We start from the raw sequence: 18,990 nt of genomic DNA, 5'->3' as shown, positions 1-18,990 counted from the left end.
AAGAAGAAGAAGAAGAAGAAGAAGAAGAAGAAAGAAGAAAGAAAAGACAAAAAACAAACCCAGAAGATAAAAGCTTTCAGGAGATGGTATGGGAGGTGCACTTCTAAAGGTCCAAGTGGAATGAGACTCAAAAAAAATTATGCATTACCCAGGCAAAGGGGTCTTCTAGGTTCATCAGCCTCTCCAAGTATGTAAAGAAATGGCTAAAATCCCCTACTTTGAGTTAGCTCTATTTTGAATTGGCCACAAAAAATTTTAAGAAAAATATTTCCCCTCGATTTCTCCTTGGCTATTACAATATAATGCAGAAGCATGTATTCTAAAAAAAAAATGGGGGGAGGGGAAGGAGGTGGGGAGACACTAGGACATTTGAAAATCTGTATCTGATCCCCAACATTGCCTCTGCCTGAACAGTTAGTTCTAACTTCTGTGATTCCTTTAGTATTCCTGGAGCAGAAAATACTTTCTACCATGTGGATATCGAGGACAATGATATCATATTAATGACTGCAGAACCAAATTCTTCATGATAAAATTCCTTATTATATTTTCTGTAGCACATGGGCTAATAAAATACCCTTTAGCTTTTCAAGGTTTGAAGAATTATTGCGAGCATAACTTTATAAATTGGAGGAAAAGAAAGACAAATAATGTCTAGAGGCTCAGGATGAGCCAATATAAAACAGATATTTTGTTTAATCCTGTAATGTCTTATTTATACCATGAAGATTTAATTTTCAAATATTTAAACTTGCTTCTGGCTTTTGTCTTTCACCCTCTTTGTTTTACATTTTAAAATGTTCTGGTGGGTTGTCATTACAATATTAACTTATCTACCTATTAATTTATTTATACATGGTTTTAAACACATCTCTTAAAAATGTAGACACTGTCTGGTTTTCGGAAAACACAACCCTCTTCTTTATATGGGTATTTTTGTCTTCTCAATGTCCAAAGATTTTTCAGTTCTCCCCATGCCTTGGATTCCTCCAGTTTTCAAAGTGATAATTTTGTCCCAAATCATACAAGTTAGTCCTGATTGCCAATCTTACAGGCCCACACAATTTTGAGAAACTTTTGCAATTGGAGTTGAAATTATTTCGGGTCTAAGAAGCCAAAGAATTCCATTTGTTCACACACAGTGGTGCTCCACTCTGGCAGCTATTATATGTCATAACAATGGTGTTACTGAGGGGTCTACTAAAGTAAAATGGCAAGCAATTATATTTATAAAATCTGAAACTGAAAAAAAATGTTAGCTTAAACATTAGTATGCTTAAATTTTAGGTTGCAACTAAGAACATTTTGAAATATGTATACACACAAAATATTCACTTATTTTACTTTCTACATGGGATCCCAGACAGAAAGTTCTTTGTATGAGGGCATCAATATGTAACTTCTTTAGTTTACACAGAGGACATTGTACAAGTTGCTCCTCCTTGATCCCCAGCTTTCTCCTCAGAATGCTCAGTGCTAATATTTTGCGTATAACAGCATCCTCCAATGTGGATTCCTTAGTGTTAATAGGTATTAAATGAGGATGGGAGAAACGGAAAGTCTATGCTTAAATAAATTTGGGAGAAAATCTGTATTAAACAAAACTGAACAAGTTGTAGAACTTCTCAGAATCTAGAACACACCACTGTGCAATTTGAAACTCCTAGAGAGGAAAATATGATATAGAATTTTTCCCATTTTTTCCCCAAAGAAACATGTCCTGAGAGAGAGAGAGAGAGAGAGAACGTTTATTCACTGCAAATCTGCTCATTATTAAGGCTCAAATCCAAATTTCCTTCATGAGGCTCTTTCCAGTTCCCTCAGTTAAAGGTCATCCCTACCCCTTTGGTACATTATTACCACGCTCTTCAGTTTCTTTGAATTCTCATTCCCTTTCTATGACCCATCATTAAAAAAAATTTTTTTTTGTATGATGTCTTTGTTCTCCACTAAATCAAATCATCTTGAGGTAATGGAACATCCACTATTCATCTACTTGGTTTGTTTTGTTTTTGTTGTTGTTCAGTTAGCCAACATATAGTACACACCTAATGTAGCACCCAGAACTTCCTAGAAACTCAATAAATGTTTGCTGAAAGACTGAAGCCACCTACCCCAAATGTTTGCTATTGATTTCAAAAATTCCTCTGGAAAAGAAAATATGTTTCTTTATCTATTTGAGAATGAGTGGATTTGACTTTTATTCTTAAGTACATCTTTATGCCCAATTTAACACTGATTTTGAGTGACAGGGAGAGTAAATCACCATAACCAAAACTTCTACTTAAAAAATTCAAACCAGGGGTGCCTGGGTGGCTCAGTCAGTTGAGTGACTCTTGATTTCAGCTCAGGTCATGATCTCAGGGTCGTGGGATCGAGCCCCACATGGGGCTCCATGATCAGTGTGGAGTCTGCTTCTCCCTCTCCCTCTGCTCCTCCCTTGCTCGTGTTCTCCTCTCTCTCTCTCAAATAAATAAATAAATTCTTTAAAAAAAATTCAAACTTAACAAAAATCATGCAAGGTTGTTTTATTAAGCTTTATGTTTAGATTACAGCTAAGTATTTCAAGCATTACTTCTTTTGACAAGCAGACATGACATTCAAGGAAACATTTCAACAAATTCCAACGAATTCACAACTACTGCGAACAGAACACATCTACTCTGCAGCTCAAAGGTGTGTTAAGGACTTAAAGGGGTTGTTAGAGAAAGAAGCTACATGACAACTGGACCTCTTCTATAACATGATTATCCTGGACGAGTAACTACAAGGAGAAGCACATAACTATTACAGAGCTTGGAGAGATCTCACATCAGCTCCCATCCTTGTTTTATAGATAGGACTTGAGGGTCACATATCAGAAGATAAAGGATTCTTTCAGAATAAGCTACATGTCAAGTTTTCTATGTGTAGTTTTAATGCTAATATGATTAGCTTATGTTTAAAAAAAACAAGAAAAGAACAACTGTGTATTTAAAACCCACTACAATATATTAGCGACTATAGGAGATGCTTAGTCATTGAGGATTCTTCGCTCCATTCTTGTGGTTTCTTTATGAGTTCTTCTGAGAAATTTTCATTGTGACCGTCTTGACCTCTGTGTATTCGTGGAGACCATATTCTCCCCTAGAGAGAGGGGGAGAAACCCACAGAATTTAGCACAGCAGTGCAAATGTACCAGAGTCCATGATTTAGTACAAATTTGTTCTTGCCTATCTGGCTAGGGACAATGGAAAATATTTTCTGTGTACAGAAGCATTTCAAATAGTAGCCAGCCAACCATAAGATATCTGGTCTCACATAAATCCCCCTGTGGGGAACCTTTTCAAGCCCTTTTTTTTTTTTTGGCATTTTAAATGACTATGTACATTCTGTTGATTTTCACATAAATTGTCTAGTTTTGACATCGGTCTGTTTGACTATAAACAAGCTCACCACCACACACACACACACACACACACACACACACACACACACACACAAGACAGTTCAGTCCAACAAGAATTTTACCATTTCTAGTTTAGGTTTGAATACATAAGAAGGATAATAGCACAAAAGGAGAAATCATAATATATAATCACTTGAGTAGTGGAGTAAAACTATAAATTCAAGTAGAGCTTAGCTTAACATTTTTATTGTGTGTGATTGGCCCAGAAGTGATAAGAGGGAATTTTCATGCTAACGTGCCCTGATACGGTTTGAAACAAAATATTTTCTAGCTGTAGTTTTAACAGTATCTCTTGACTTTTGGGAAAACAAAACAAAACAAAAACCCTGACTTTTATTGTTAGAGTTGGTTGGTTGGTTTGTCTTTTTTGTTTGTTTTGAGAGAGAGAAGAGAGGGTTCATTGGCCCAAAATCAGACCTTTGGGCTATTTGGGGTTCTGGGGTTTTTCTATTCATGCAACCCCTGCCATTTGCTTATATAACTCTTAAATCCAACCCAAGTGATCAAGAATTAACCTGAGTCAATCAGTTAGGATCCTGGTATCCCGTTATTGGGTTTATCGAGAACTCCTACCAGTTTTGGAAACTGTGATTTACCATCTTTTGAAGAAATGACTAAAAGCATTGAGTTCGTTATTCTCTATATTGTTTTGACGAGAAGACTGAATTGCATGTACATAGCAGCACTCTTAAAATTATAACACTCGGGCACATGCAGGCTTACAGAGGAAAGTGATCTTGATCCTTTCCTATTCTACCCCTCCCTTCTGATGCTGTAGACAGGTATGTAGAAGACATCTTTTTCTCCTGGGTAACCTAATCCTCTTAACGCTGATTATTTTCTTGGGCAATTAAGCTTCTGAAAATGCCTTCTAAAAGCTTCAATGAACATGTTCTTCAAAGTAATTAAAGGACTTAGCCTCAGTTGTCTGAAACCCATTAAAGGATAATATTTTAGTAAGTATTTTATCTCACAAAGTTAGATAAATTCACCCATGATTTTTGCCAATGGGCTTTCCATTGTATTTTGGGTGACATGGACACTTGAGACTCTCAGGAGAGTACTAAGTGTGATTATTGTCATACTCGAGCTGAAATAAGCCCTGCTCCTAAGTATTCCGATGCATAGACATTCCTGTGTCTACGATATAACACAAACACATCCATCTGGCACTTCTCTTTTTCCTGCTGCTCCGTGAGTTACTGGTTTTGTACTTCTAAAATCCTCAAGGTACCAATCACCTGGGATTTTATTAGAATGCTGATTCTGTTTCACTAGGTCTGGGAAGAGGTCCAAGATTCTGTATTTCCAACAAACTTCCACTTGACACCCTTGCTTCTCACCTGGGTCCACACTGTAGTAATAAGGTCCTAGTAAGCAAGTTACATCTGTTTTTCACTCTGTACTTAGAACTGAGCCTGGCGCTACTTAAGTAGGCACGGGGATAATGTTTCCTGGACTGACTTGGCAAATATAACTGAACAAAAAAACATTCATGTGAGTTTTCTCTATAAATCCAGTAGATTATAACACTTTCATGCTCCCCTTATTCTGCAAGGGACAGGAGGAAAGAAGTATCTTGTGAAGGTGCCAAGAACCAATTAATGCAATGGTATGTATACTAGTAAAGTCTCCAGTGACTTATGTTAACTGAAGTGAAAACTAGTACAATTACACCAAGGAAGGAATTTCTATCATTTGACTCATTCCAGTGCCAGCACCATGATCGGAAACCCAATCCCAGGTCCGGGCACTTAGTATTACAACCACGCTGAGGTCTGCGCACCACTATTTTTGGCTCTTTGAGGACTCTGGTCCCAAATGATCAATTATACCTTTCTATCTCTAAGGATGAATTGTAATTGAACTCTTGGGAGTCATGTAAGTTTATTGCTTCGGTAATTCTCTTTAAACATCTTGTGGCAAATGACTTGTTTTAAGTTCACCAAATTTGGTTTCAGGTAGACATTAACAGCATCCTCAGCCAGAATTTTTGCAGTAAAAAATTACAGCATTACTCTTCTCTTTGTGTTTATATAGATATAGAAGGAAATTATCTATATTCACATAACAGAATTTTAAGAAATTATTGATGTCTGATTCTTTTTTTTTTAAGATTTTATTTGTTTATTTGACAGAGAGAGAGAGAGAGACAGCAAAAGAGGGAACACAAGCAGGGGGAGTGGGAGAGGGAGAAGCAAGCTTCCCGTGGAACAAGGAGCCCGATGTGGGGCTCGATCCCAGGACCCCAGGATCATGACCTGGGCCGAAGGCTGACGCTTAACGACTGAGCCACCCAGGCGCCCTTGATGTTTGATTCTTATTTTTCCATTTCTCTCTCTTACTTGATTTTCTTATGCCTCAACCTTAAAGTTGGGCCAAACTGTATTCAACAAAATTGACATACTTGGTCTACTTTAGTCAGTTTGTCCCTTTTGATTGTTTTATCTTCAACATTCCTAGGAAAACGTGTTAGGTAGCTGGGCCAGCCACGAGTTAACTGTCCTTCAGAATAACCTAACCTTTGTTACAGCTTTTTGTACAGTAATTAGTTCTGCAAAGGGACTCTCTAATAATGGATATTATAAAGAAAAGGAACCGGGGAAGGAAGGAACCATTTGCCACGTCCCCACCTGGTCTCAGAATGCTGGGGAATGGATGCACAGTTTGTCACTTCACTCTCAAACAGCCATCTTAGGAGGCTTGTTAGCATCTCCATTTTAAATAGGAGGGAACTGAGGCTCAAAAGTTGGACAACTTGAAACAGGCTGTGTGGCTAGCAAGAGATGGAGCTGGGATTCAAGTGCAGGTCGGCTAGTGTCCAATCATCCTTCCTCTGGGACACCATGTTCTTTTTATGGGTCAAGCTTTTGCCATTCTCTCTCCCCACCAACATTCTAAAGATATCCATGGCTCTTCACCACTTCCTTAACAAAATGTAAGCCAATTTTCCTGAATACAAGACTTCTTAATCTGTATCCTATTTAACTGAAATCATACTCTCCACCCCCATAAATCCCCCTACCAGGCATCCAAATTCACTAACCCCCCCAACACGCCACATGTAACCTACTGTTCAAGAATGCTTCCGTTCTCTGCTTCCTGACATCCCACGTTTGTTTCATGCCCTGGCTCAAGTCCTGTATTTTCTGTGGGGTCTTCTCTGACTCTGTCAGCTGCCAGTGAATTCTTACCCATTGAATTCCCACAAGGGTTAACACTGCAGAATCTTACGTATGGAAAGGAGCTTACAGAGTCTCCACTTTGTTCTCCCCCCCCCGTCCCCACTCGCGATTGCTGATTGCATCTGACAGGTGAAAACCGTGAGAAGAGGAGCAATTCCATGAGTGTTATATTCTGGTGGTGCCCAGATTTTCTGTCCTTCAGTGCTGTGCTCTCCACTTTACCTGCTTTTCTACCTCCATGACTTAAGAACTCCCCGTTTATGACTGTTTACTTCATAGTGTGAGTAGGTTATTTTGCACAACTTATCTTTTTACAAATTTCTCCTGCCACCACAGTTATATGGAGGATGGGATGTGGTATCATGTATCTCGGGCTCCGAGGCCCTAATATACACAACAAATACTTAATGAACATATATTGAGAAGGGGGATGGATCATTTTATCATTCTTCCTTTTTACTGGCTCCCCAAAGATGACTGCTTCATTGTAATTTTGCTGATTTATTTAAATGACAAAGTAGGTGGCTATTTAATGTATTCACGACCTTTAGAAACCGAGACTCATTTTTACGTGCTATTTACAGAATGAGCAGCTTTCCTATGTTTGATTCCATAAGGTTTGTATATGATGTGTCTTTATTCCTCATGACTTTTAAAATGTATTAATAACAAAATGACTTTTAAAATGTATTGGTAACAAAATTAACGAAATATATTGCCACCACTTTCTGCGTATACATATGTATATGCACATTTTGAAAAAGTCTATATACCCAGGTTTCAAAAGCAACTTGAAGGCTTGTAAATGAATTTATATATATTCTCAATCTAGTCATGACTATAAAACATGTTTTCCTTAGTCAAATTTCCTTTTCAGTTTATATTTTAGTGCAAAAATAACTAATTCGGATCATTTAAAACTTTAGATTCCACATCAAAATATTTCATCAAATGAGAATTACTCCTCCTACACTGAGAAGCTTTTTGAGATAAAGGCACTAATCTACTTAAGATGTATATTTGAATGACTAGAGTGTTCTTACATTTTCACACTTCTTACAGGAATCAATTTGTAGTTTTTGCTTCCTTTTTGGAAACATTTCCCAGAGAGATTACATTCTTATATACAGCAAGAAACTCTAAAAGTAGGCAATATTTCATTAACCAATGTAATGTATGGTCCCTTATGAATAGTAGGAGCTTAATATATTTCCCTTCTGCCATCACTTTTTTGCACTTATGGGCTAAATCCAGCATTTAAAAGCTATTTGACAGTACGAATCTCCAGGAAAGAACAGAGGCAGGTTTTAATTCAAGTAGCAGCTACGGAGTGATTCGCTGGGGTGACAATCGTTTCAATCAAGGGAAGCATTTATCTTAATAGAAAGTGATCCTTACAGTTCTCTTCCATTTCCAGACATCTTGAATCCACCGAAGGGGCACTGGGCAGATACCACGCTATAGCAATTCACCCTGAGAAAAAAAGAAGTATATTATAGATCATATTTAACCTAGGAAATAACTCCTGAATTTGGAATTTTAACAACCTTAACAACCCTGTTGATTTCAATATAACATACTCATTGTTATTTTTTTTTAAAGCAGTACTATAAATTAGAATGTGGAAGTGTGTGTATATGTACTGCCTAGAAAGAAACAGAATGGTATAGCTCTGTCTGTGGATAGTCATTATGGTAGTACATTGGGTCCCTGAGAAGTTGTAGTTTGAAATATAAAAGATAGTATAACCAACATGCCATAGGAGAAAGGATATGGTTTGCCAGAGAACAGGAGTTTGTTGGGTGGGTGTTCTTTACTGCTTTTATAAGCCTTGTAATTCTCTTGAGGATTGTGTATGTAACAAGCTAGAATCAATCATCTTTTGCAATTGTAATATGTATCACATTACTCAGTTCATTTTTTCCATTAATTGGTTTAATAAATTACTTAAACAGGACTTAGCAGGAGTTGGATTTCACTATTAGTTTATCCCTTGCCATATTTGATAAAATGTTTAAAGATGTTCTATAAACAAGTATAATTACAAAAACATGAGTAATTAGAATTAAAGGAAAAATTATGATAAAAGGTCAAGACAAAGAGGAAAATTTAGAATACAGTTTTGCAGGACACGAGAAATTTGTTTAGCTTTCAATCTCCTGGTGGCCAAGGTGAATAGCAAAATTTAATTACCTGTATGATTCTCATTATGTGTAAGGAGAAAAAAATATTATTTGAAGGAGAAACATTGTTCTTTTAAAATATTTCCTCTCCCTTGATGTTGCTACAATAGGAGAACAACACTGTGACTTCTAGATACATTGTTTTATGCATGGAAGTTGGATTATGAATTTGATCCTGAGATAATATTCAGACATTTCCTCAGTGAAAGCATTTACTATCCAAATTCCCAGAGCTCCATGTTCTCATTGGACCACAGTTTCTTATCCAAGTCTCTCCTTCTGGAGCATAGTTCCTTAAATAAATGCATGCTTTCAAAAGACAACTTATCTAGGTTTGTTTAATTGTTCTTCTACTACAAAACCAGATCCCTACTCTGAAATGATGGGTAAAATCCCAACAACCCTGGGATTCAATAATTATCCTGAAAACACCAAGTGGAAACTATGTCTGGGACAACGCCAGACATAGAATTATGTTCTAGAATAAATAGCAATAAGAATATGCCTCTGTTTAATAGCAGAGGAATTCCAGACTGGGGATTTCTACGTCACTGGGCAGAATGATGTCATATGCTAGGTCCAATCCAACTGGCATAGAACATTCCAAAGTAAAAAACCTGACACTTGTCTTTTTATGTTAAAATGTACAGAAAATGAGTTTGCTCTTTTGACCCCATCCTGGAAATGAAAATATTTTCATTTAAGTGAATAGAGAACTAAGAAATATTCAGTTAGAGAAAACTATTAATTTCAAAATAATCAGCCTTGCCAATTGATTCTCCTTCCACAGCCTTTTCTTGTTATAAAGAAGGGAGGTTCCAAGCCCATGAGCCCTGGCTTTGCCCCCTTAGTACCAGGTGATACTGAGAAAGGTATCTGGCCTCTCTAAACATATATTTTCTCCTCTGTACAATGGAAGTGATAATATTTAACCAGGTTATTTCAAGGCATAAGTAAGGTGATGTATAGCAGGTACTTTTTTTTTTTTTTTAATAGAATGTCCTTATAGGGGCTTCTTACAGTGGCTTATTGTCAACTAAAATTGACAAAACTTCTTATATAGTGGAAGTTTTTAGTAACTGGAGATAATATACATACATGTAATAGTAATGCTGAATCTTATTAATAATTTTATCAGAGGAAAATTGCAATTTAAGAAGAATTTGCTTGATTTTAAGTCTTGGAAAGAAAACAGCCCACTATAGAAAGAATCAGGCTTTCGAGCAGTTTCTCTGTCCTGGTTGCACAAAGAATCACATGGGAGCTTTGAGAAATACTCTTTAAATAAAAACCTTTAAATTAAAGTCCACATTCAATCGCAGAGATTGATATAATTGATGGATTTGATGGTCACCACCCTATGCCAAATCAGTTTATTATTATTTTTTAAAGCTCCCCAGATGACTGTAATGCACAGCCAGGGTTGAGAATCACTACTTTCCAGTCTGAAGTAGGTCTGCGTCTCAACAGCCATTTACTGTGTGAGCTTTGATCAGTGACTTGACTTCACTAAACTTTAGTTTTTTTCATCGATAACTTTGACATAACAATTACACTGTTGTTATAAGGTGGAATGAGATAATGAACATAAGGAACAGAGAACAGTGCCTAGCACAGAGTATCCTGACTAAATGGTGCCTCTCTCTTTGATTAGGAAAAAAGATTCCAGAGCTACGCAGTGGGGCAAGGACTGCTTGGCTGTCCCTTTTAAGGATAAATACTTTTCAGCCCCCTTGCACAGTAATGCAGGGTTGGGAAAGAAACAGCGGGCTGCTTTTCCTTAAAATTGTGAAGCCTCAGGGCACCTGGCTGGCTCAGTTGGCGGAGCATATGACTCTAGATCTCAGGGTTGTGAGCTCAAGCCCCATGTTGGGCATAGAGATCACTTAAAAATAAAAATAAATAAATAAAAGGATAAATACTTTTCATTGTCTAATGGATTTTTAACTGGAGTAGGTGTGACTGATTATCCGGAAGGAAAATCATCTTTAAATATTGACATGGACTGAGGGGAAAAAGTGAGTTTCGATGGGGTAAAAATTACCAACCAGGCAGTCCAGACACGAGGGCTGGGCAGAGGTGCAACAGTTTGAGAGGCAGGGCCTTAAAGTATAAAAATCAAGAGATAGAGGCCAGCATCACCCTGATACCAAAAACAGACAAGGACATGAAAATAAAAGAAAATTATAGGCCAATATCTTTGATGAAGGTACAATATAAATTAGATATAAAGCACATATAAATCTGGTTAAAAATGAACAGACATGTTTCTCAAAACTACTATGTTCTTCCTAATTAAGACCTTCAGACATCTCTAATAAACCCAGAATAAGAAACCGATATAAGAAATATACGTTTGCAGACATAAGAGCATCAAGTAAATATTGTCCTACTATATAATTGATTAAAGCAGAAGTTCATCTCCCTTGTGTATAGCGCAGTGCCAAGTACCTAAAGATTATTTAGTAACACTTATATTAGCCAAACATTAAAATATTTGGGGTAAGTAATTTAGGGGCTAAAGAGAAAATACCCTTCTAAAGTTCCAATACAGCAGGGTTTTTGTTTTGCTTTGTTTTGTTGTTGTTTTTTGTTTGTTTGTTTCGTTTTGGCTTCGGTTTTAAGGCAGTAACTGCTTGTCCAGCAGGCCATGTGATTCCAAATGAAAAAAATCAAAGTCTGAAAAAATTCAAAGTGTGGTGTGGTCCAAGACAGTAGCATAGGTTTATCCTGAACTAACCTTCCCCATGAATGCATATATAAACAATCTGACTTTACACCTGAAGAAACCAGAAAATGAAGGAAGAATGAAGCTTAAAGTTAACAGAAGGAAAGAAATAAGAAAGGTCACAGTGGAATAGAGAATGGAGAGACAGTAGGAAAGATCCATAAAACTAAGAGCATGTTCTTTAAAAATATAAACAAAATTGACAAACCTTTAGCTAGACTTACCAAGAACAAAAGAGGGTTTAAATAAATAAATCAGAAATGAAAGAGAAGTTATAACCAGTACCACAAAATCAGAAAAGATCGTAAGAGAATACCATGAATAATTATACATCAACAAATTGGACAACTTAGAAGAAATGATTAAATTCTAAAAAAAGTGAGAGTTTTCAGGACTGAATCACAAAGAAATAGAAAATCTAAATAGACCAATTACTAATAGGAAATTGTATTAGTAATCAAAAAATTCCCCAAAAAACAAATTTCAGGACCAAATGGATTTATTGGTGAATTCTACAAAACATTCAAAGATTTACTACCTATCCTTCTCAAACTCTTCCAAAAATTTAAAGACAAAACTCATTTTATGAGGCCAGCATCACCCTGATACCAAAAACAGACAAGGACATGAAAATAAAAGAAAATTATAGGCCAATATCTTTGATGAACATAGATGCAAAATCTCCAACAAAATATTAGCAAACCAAATTCAGTGATACATTAGAAGAGTCATACATCATGATCAAGCGGGATTTATTCCAGGGATGCAAGGATAATTCAACATCTGCAAATCAATCATCATGACCTACCACATTAACAAAATGAAAGTTAAAAATCATATGATAAGCTCAACAGATGCAGAAAAAAATTTGACAAAATTCAACATCCATTAATGATAAAAATTCTCAAAAAATGGGGATACGGGGAATATAGCTTAACGTAATAAAAGCCATGTATGACAAGCCCACAGCTAACATCATACTCAACGGTGAAAAGCTGAAAGTTTTTCCTTTAAGATCAGGAACAAGACAAGCATGTCCACTCTCATCATTTTTATTCAACATAATATTGGAAGTCCTAGCCAGAGCAATTAGGCACGAAAAGGAAATAAAACTATCCAAATAGGAAAAGGAGAAATAAAACTGTCACTATATGGAACAGAATAGAGAACTCAAAAATAAACCCATACATATATGGTAATTGATTTATGACAAAAGAGGCAAGAATAGACAATGCGGAAAGGACAGTCTCTTCAATCAGTGGTGCTGGGAAAACTGGACAGCCACATGCAAAACACTGAAACTAGGTCACTTTTGTACACCATACACAAAAATAACTCAAAATAGACTTCAACTTAAGACTTGAAACCGTAAAACTCTTAGAAAAAAACATAGGCAATAAGCTACTTGACGTCCGTCTTGGCAATAAATTTTTGAATCTAACCTTAAATGCAAAGGCAACAAAGCAAAAATAAACAAGTGAGGACTACATCAAACTAAAAACTTCTGCACAGCAAAGGAAACCATTACCAAAATGAAAATACAATCTATACTGAATGGGAGAAAATATTTTCAAATCATATATCCAATAAGAGATTAACCTCCAAAATACATAAAGAACTCATACAACAGTCAATCAAAAAACAAACAGTCCAATAAAAAAATAGGCAGAAGAAGATCTACATTAGACATTTTTCCAAAGAAGATATGCAGATGGCCAACAGGCCCATGAAAAGATACTCAACATCACTCATTATCAGGGAAATGCAAATCAAAACCACTTGAGATATTACCTCACTCTTGTCAGAATGACTAGTTTCAAAAGGTTAAGAAATAACAGTGTTGGCAAGGACACGGAGAAAAGGGAACTCTCTTGTGCTGTTGGTGGATATGGAAATTGGGGCAGCCACTATGGAAAACAATATGGAGGCCCCCTCAAAGGATTAAAAATAGAACTATCATATGATCCAGCAATTCTACTTCTGGGTATTTATCCAAAGGAAATAAAAATACCAGTTTAAAAAGATATATGCACCCTATGTTCATTGCAACATTATTTGCAATAGCCAAGATATGGAAACAACCTAAGTATCCAGGAAGAGATGAAAGGATAAAGAAGATGTGATAGATGTGTACAATGGAATATTACTTAGCCATGAAAAAGAAGGAAATCCTTGCCATTGGTGACAACGTGGATGGACCTTGAAGGTATTATGCTAAGTAAAAGAAGTCAGAGAAAAACAGATATTGTATGATTTCACTTATGTGTGGAATCCAAAAAACAAAACAAACAAAACGTATAGACACAAAGAACAGACTGGTGGTTGTCAAAGGGTTAGGATGTTGGGAGTGGGAGATACATGTGAAGGGGGTCAAGAGGCGTGAACTTCCAGGTATAAAATAAGTAAGTCATGGGGATATAATGTACAGCATAGCAACTACAGTACATAATTGTGTATTACATATTTGATAGTTGCCAAGACAGTAAATCTTAAAAGTTCTCATCACAAGAAAAAAAATTTAATTTTGGAGAGTGACTGATGATAACCAGACTTATTGTAGTGATCACTTTGCAGTGTATACAAACATCAAATTATTGTATCGTACACCTGAAAATAATACAATGTCAACACCTCAAAAATAAATAGGTAAAGAAAGAAAGAACAAAGTTCAAAGTAACATGTTAATGTGATCAACACTGAAAAGACGATATGTAGATTTGACTTACCATACTGTCCCAGCCTGCAGAGCGGAGGAGACTGTTATGGCTTTATCAATATCTTTGGTAAAGATTCCTGCTGATAAGCCATAAAGAGTATTATTTGCTCTCTTGATCACGTCATCTAAAGATTTAAATTTCATGATTTGCTGCACTGGTCCAAATATCTATACCATAAAAAATGGATGAAATAAATCAAAGTAACAGGTTAAAACTAAATATCTTAAAAGGTATTGTAGTTTTATTCCCCTACAAACTATCATAAACTAAGATTTTACTTTGCATCTCAAAGTGTAAGAATCAAAACGGTAGCTGCTGGAATGGGAGGTTAAGATAGGCAATGGTCGTGTGTTAAATTCCCTTTGGAACAAAATGGGGGTAGAAATAAATAAGGTAATATTAATTTTCTTGTTGTTGGAATTAGACTTCCGAGAACTTACCATTGTGTATAAAACCATTAACTTCAGAGTTTCTTTTACATTTAGGAATATTTTATATTCTCTCCCTAGTTTTCCACATCAAGTCGCTACATAAACAGCAAACTCAAGAAAGTAATGCTTGCTCTACTGGATAAATGAACAAGTAATAATTGTTAATAATTATTTTGTTTTAACTATCATCATCAGTGATATCATCAGTGATATCATTCAGTGTATCATCAACTGAAATATCACCTATTCTACTGGACTTAGATCTTTTTATAATCAGCCAAATTAGGTGAAACAACATGAATTTTTGTTTGGATTCTGTTCTTCAGCCAAATCTTAAGCGACCTACATGTACCAAGCAAAATGATCCATTACTGTAAGAGCTTAAATCCTCAACCACTAACTAAAGCATGGGTTCATTAATAATGACTATAATCATAGGATGGGAAACAAACTCCCAATTTGCTCATTCAAACCTTAATTGCTCTTTCACTTTTGCTAGATTCTCTAGTTAGCTCAGCCCAAAGTCAACTTATTCTGTATCTCATCCCCAGATGGGAGAAAAACAAGTGGGTTTTCTCTTAAAAATTAAGCTCCTGTATTATGTTTCTGTAAAACATACATTAAAATTAAACAAAGAGGGGTCCTTCTGAGTGTTAATAAAATTTTCTGAGAAATGTAAGCTAGTGGGAGGCAAAAACCAGAAAAGATAGTTTTCTGGTGTTCATCACAGATCTAAGTATTGGAGTTGGGGGTTACCATTCCACAAAGGCTGAGTATATAAATGCTAAGACTGTAAATCTAATTATTGTATTGTAACCTGGGAACCAGATATATCGCAGCTATGGTAATAAGTGTGTTAATATCTTACCTAATTTTAATTGAACAAAGCACATGGTTCAAGGCTTCTTTGAAGCAGCAAACAAGCTACTCTACTATGTATATTACAGGAACATAGTAAATGTTTCCTTGATTGAATATATTTTTTTGCCTTTATCTTTTCCCATGGTATGCAAGAACAGCAGATCCAATAAGACAAATATTTGTCAATACATGCAAAATTTACATGCAAATAGATGCAAAAAAAAATCACTTGACAGCTGAATTGGTGTTGAGAAACTATGTCTGATTATCCATATGTATCTTTTATTTTATTTTTCCTATTTATTTACTGCTTGCAAATTTGATTATGCACTTTCCCCCTTGCTTGATGGCATTTTGGGAGGTAAAGAAAATAACCCTTTTAGATTCTCTATCATATCATAAACATGAAATACAAATTCACTGGATGAAAGATTATGATTCAGTACATTTGAGTTGGCAGTGCCTTCTTGTTATAGTTTATTATGGGACACCTTCATAGCCCAAAGCCAGTGAATCTATCTCTGTATTTATTAAAACCCCTCTGTCCAGGGCACCTGGGTGGCTCAGTCAGTTAAGCATCTGACTCTTGATTTCAGTTCAGGTCATGATCTCAGGGTCATGAGATTGAGCCGCGCGTCAAGCTCCACACTAATTGCGGAGTCTGTCTGAATTCTCTCCCTCTATCCTTCCCTCTGCTCGTGCTCTCTCTAAAATCAATCAATAAATAAAATCTTAAAAAAAAAAAAAACCCCTCTGTCCATGAGGTAGATTATTTATAATTCCTAAATGCAAACTAGCCTTTCCTAGTTATATAGTTATATATCATGTCTCTGGATAACATCTTCTTAACGTTAGTTTGTGCTCACCAAATATTGAACTGCAATATATTTGTCTAGGAAAATTAGGAAGTGCAAGAGCTGAAAACAGGGCTAAGAGCATATGGAGGGTGAGGAGCCATGTAGGGGATGAATGTTATTTTCAAATATATGGATGGCTCTTATGCGGAAGAGGGCATAATGCAGATATGGGGCCAACAAGCAGAACTTAAGAGGAGGGATTCATATGCAGCTAGAGGGAACTTTCTAGTGCTTAGCACTGTCCAGACACGGAAAAGCCTAAGAAATAATGAGTTACCTGTTGATGATGCTGTTTAAAGAGACACTGGCTGGCCACTGGCCAGGAGCAAACCAATGATCATAGTGGGATTGGAGAGGTGAGCTTAAGAGATCCTTCTAGTTTTATGAGGCTATAATTCTGTAACAGTAACAAGTCACTTAAGCTCTTTGGATCTCAATTACCGCATCTATAAATTTGACTTTTGGCCTGAGTTACCCGTAATCTTCCTTCTAACATTAACACACTATCACTTTTTAACAGAATGGTTCCCACAAGCTCCATGGGATTCTACACTGTTAGGTTAGGTGGGATTGGGTGGATAATGAAGTCAATATGAGCAACAGTAGGTCACATAGAAAAAGTGGGGAATTGTGGTCATGAGAATTAGCCTATACCTCCAAGCTGCCTTTAGGTAGCCATGTGACGTAGCTCTTTCCTACTTTGGGCCTTAGGTTTTTTATCTACTACTTAGGATGATAACAAGAATCATAAATCATAGTTGATTATGCGGCTCAAAGGAGAACTCAAGATATAAAAGGCATAAAGATAAAAAAGGTTCAAAAAAGTTTGACATGTTATATTCACAGGGGTAATAAAATGTATATAACAGGTAGGAACTGAAAACAACTACTATATCATTATTCAGGAAAATTCTTGGATCAGAATACTATGTTTAATTTTATTTAGTTTCCAAACATTATAATGTAACATAGGAATCATACACCTTATAAATGTTCTGAGATTTTTTTTATTAGAAAAATAATACCGGGGCGCCCGGGTGGCTCAGTTGGTTAAGCGACTGCCTTCGGCTCAGGTCATGATCCTGGAGTCCCGGGACCGAGTCCCACATGGGGCTCCCTGCTCAGCGGGGAGTCTGCTTCTCCCTCTGACCCTCCCCCCTCTCATGTTCTCTCTCTCTCTCATTCTCTCCCTCAAATAAATAAATAAATAAAATCTTTAGAAAAATAATACCAGTCTAAATAGGTGAAAATAATAAAAGAGAGTATTTATCTCTGGGAAGAAAAGACTACAGGCTTTCTTCTTGTATTGGAGAGATTCTATGAGAAGAAAACAATATAATGATACTTCTCTCAAGAGGTTGTGAGAATTAAATAAGAATATTTCATGTTTATATTAAATATTTTATTTCTTTATATAAATATATTTATATACATATATAATATACACTAAACTTTATAAAAATGAATAGGACTGTCAGAAATATAAATTTTTACATAAATAAAACATTTATATTCATTATATTTCATAGGAATATATTTATGTTTTACACTGTTTATAAGGCACTCAGATCTATATCTGGCACATAGTGAGCAATCACTAAATGGTTCTTATTATTAATAAAGGGGCGCCTGGGTGGCTCAGATGGTTGAGCATCTGCCTTCGGCTCGGGTCATGATCCCAGGGTCCTGGGATCGAGTCCCGCATCGGGCTCCCTGCTCAGCAGAGAGCCTACTTCTCCCTCTGCTTCTCTCTCTCTCTCTCTCTCTCCCTCTCTCTGTCTCTCATGAATAAATAGATAAAATCTTAAAAAAAATAAATGTCTGCAGCTCTTTAAGCAACATTAGAAACTAGAAAGAGGACCTAACTATAGCTATAGGAGATAATTTAATTACCACAAAAAAACACACAACCAAACAAAACTACAGACCAATATCCCTCAAACTACAGATCAATATCAAACTATAGACCAATATTAACTACAGCAAATATTCCTAAAAAGTATTAGCAAATAGTATTCAGCAATACCTACAAAGAGTTATACACCATCGCCAAGTGAGAATCATTCCAGAGATATAAGGCTGGTTCAGTATTCAAAAATCAATTAATACAAGACACCGCACTGAGGGAATGAAGAAAAAATACCGTGTGATCGTTTAAGTTGATGCAGATAAAGCATTTGACAAAATCCATCCTCCTTTTCCTCCCAACAAGTTCGGAATAGAAAGCCACTTCCAGAACCTAATTAAGGGCATTTATGAAAATCTCACAGCTAATATCATACTCAGTGGCAAAGACTGAATGTTTTTCCCCCATGATAGAGAACAAAGCAAAGATGTTCACTCTTGCTACTCTTATTCAACATAGTGCAAAATTCTAGCAAATGAAAAAGGCAAAAAAAGGAAATAAAAAGCATACAGATGAGAAGAGAAGGAATACAGTTGTTCCTATTTGTAATGACACAATTGTCTACCTACAAATTCTCAAGGAATCTCCAAAAACCTCCTAGAATTACTGAGTTTGGCGACATCAAGAAAATATACAAAATCAGTTATAACTATTTATACTAGTTTATTATATTA

The 18,990-nt window shown here is 36.0% G+C and overlaps 1 protein-coding gene across 1 annotated transcript in view; it reads right to left on the bottom strand.

Annotated features, from left to right (window-relative positions):
- Positions 1-2,503: 2,503 nt before the first annotated feature.
- The window catches only part of ALDH1A1 (aldehyde dehydrogenase 1 family member A1), a 55,939-nt gene continuing 39,452 nt past the window's right edge, over positions 2,504-18,990 (bottom strand). The window contains exons 11-13 of the mRNA XM_025891409.2: positions 14,271-14,428; positions 8,032-8,106; positions 2,504-3,126 (exon numbers count right to left, since the gene is read on the bottom strand). Of these exons, the coding sequence (XP_025747194.1) occupies positions 3,054-3,126; positions 8,032-8,106; positions 14,271-14,428 (306 nt within the window). The 3' untranslated portion in view covers positions 2,504-3,053. The remainder of the gene's footprint in view (positions 3,127-8,031; positions 8,107-14,270; positions 14,429-18,990) is intronic.

Source organism: Callorhinus ursinus, unplaced genomic scaffold (assembly GCF_003265705.2).
Source record: "Callorhinus ursinus isolate GAN/ISIS: 27379988/994484 unplaced genomic scaffold, GSC_fseal_2.0 scaffold28, whole genome shotgun sequence".
In the NCBI taxonomy this organism is placed as follows: Eukaryota; Metazoa; Chordata; class Mammalia; order Carnivora; family Otariidae; genus Callorhinus; species Callorhinus ursinus.
Note: the sequence above shows the minus strand (reverse complement) of the source record. Positions and strands in the feature narration are given on the sequence as shown.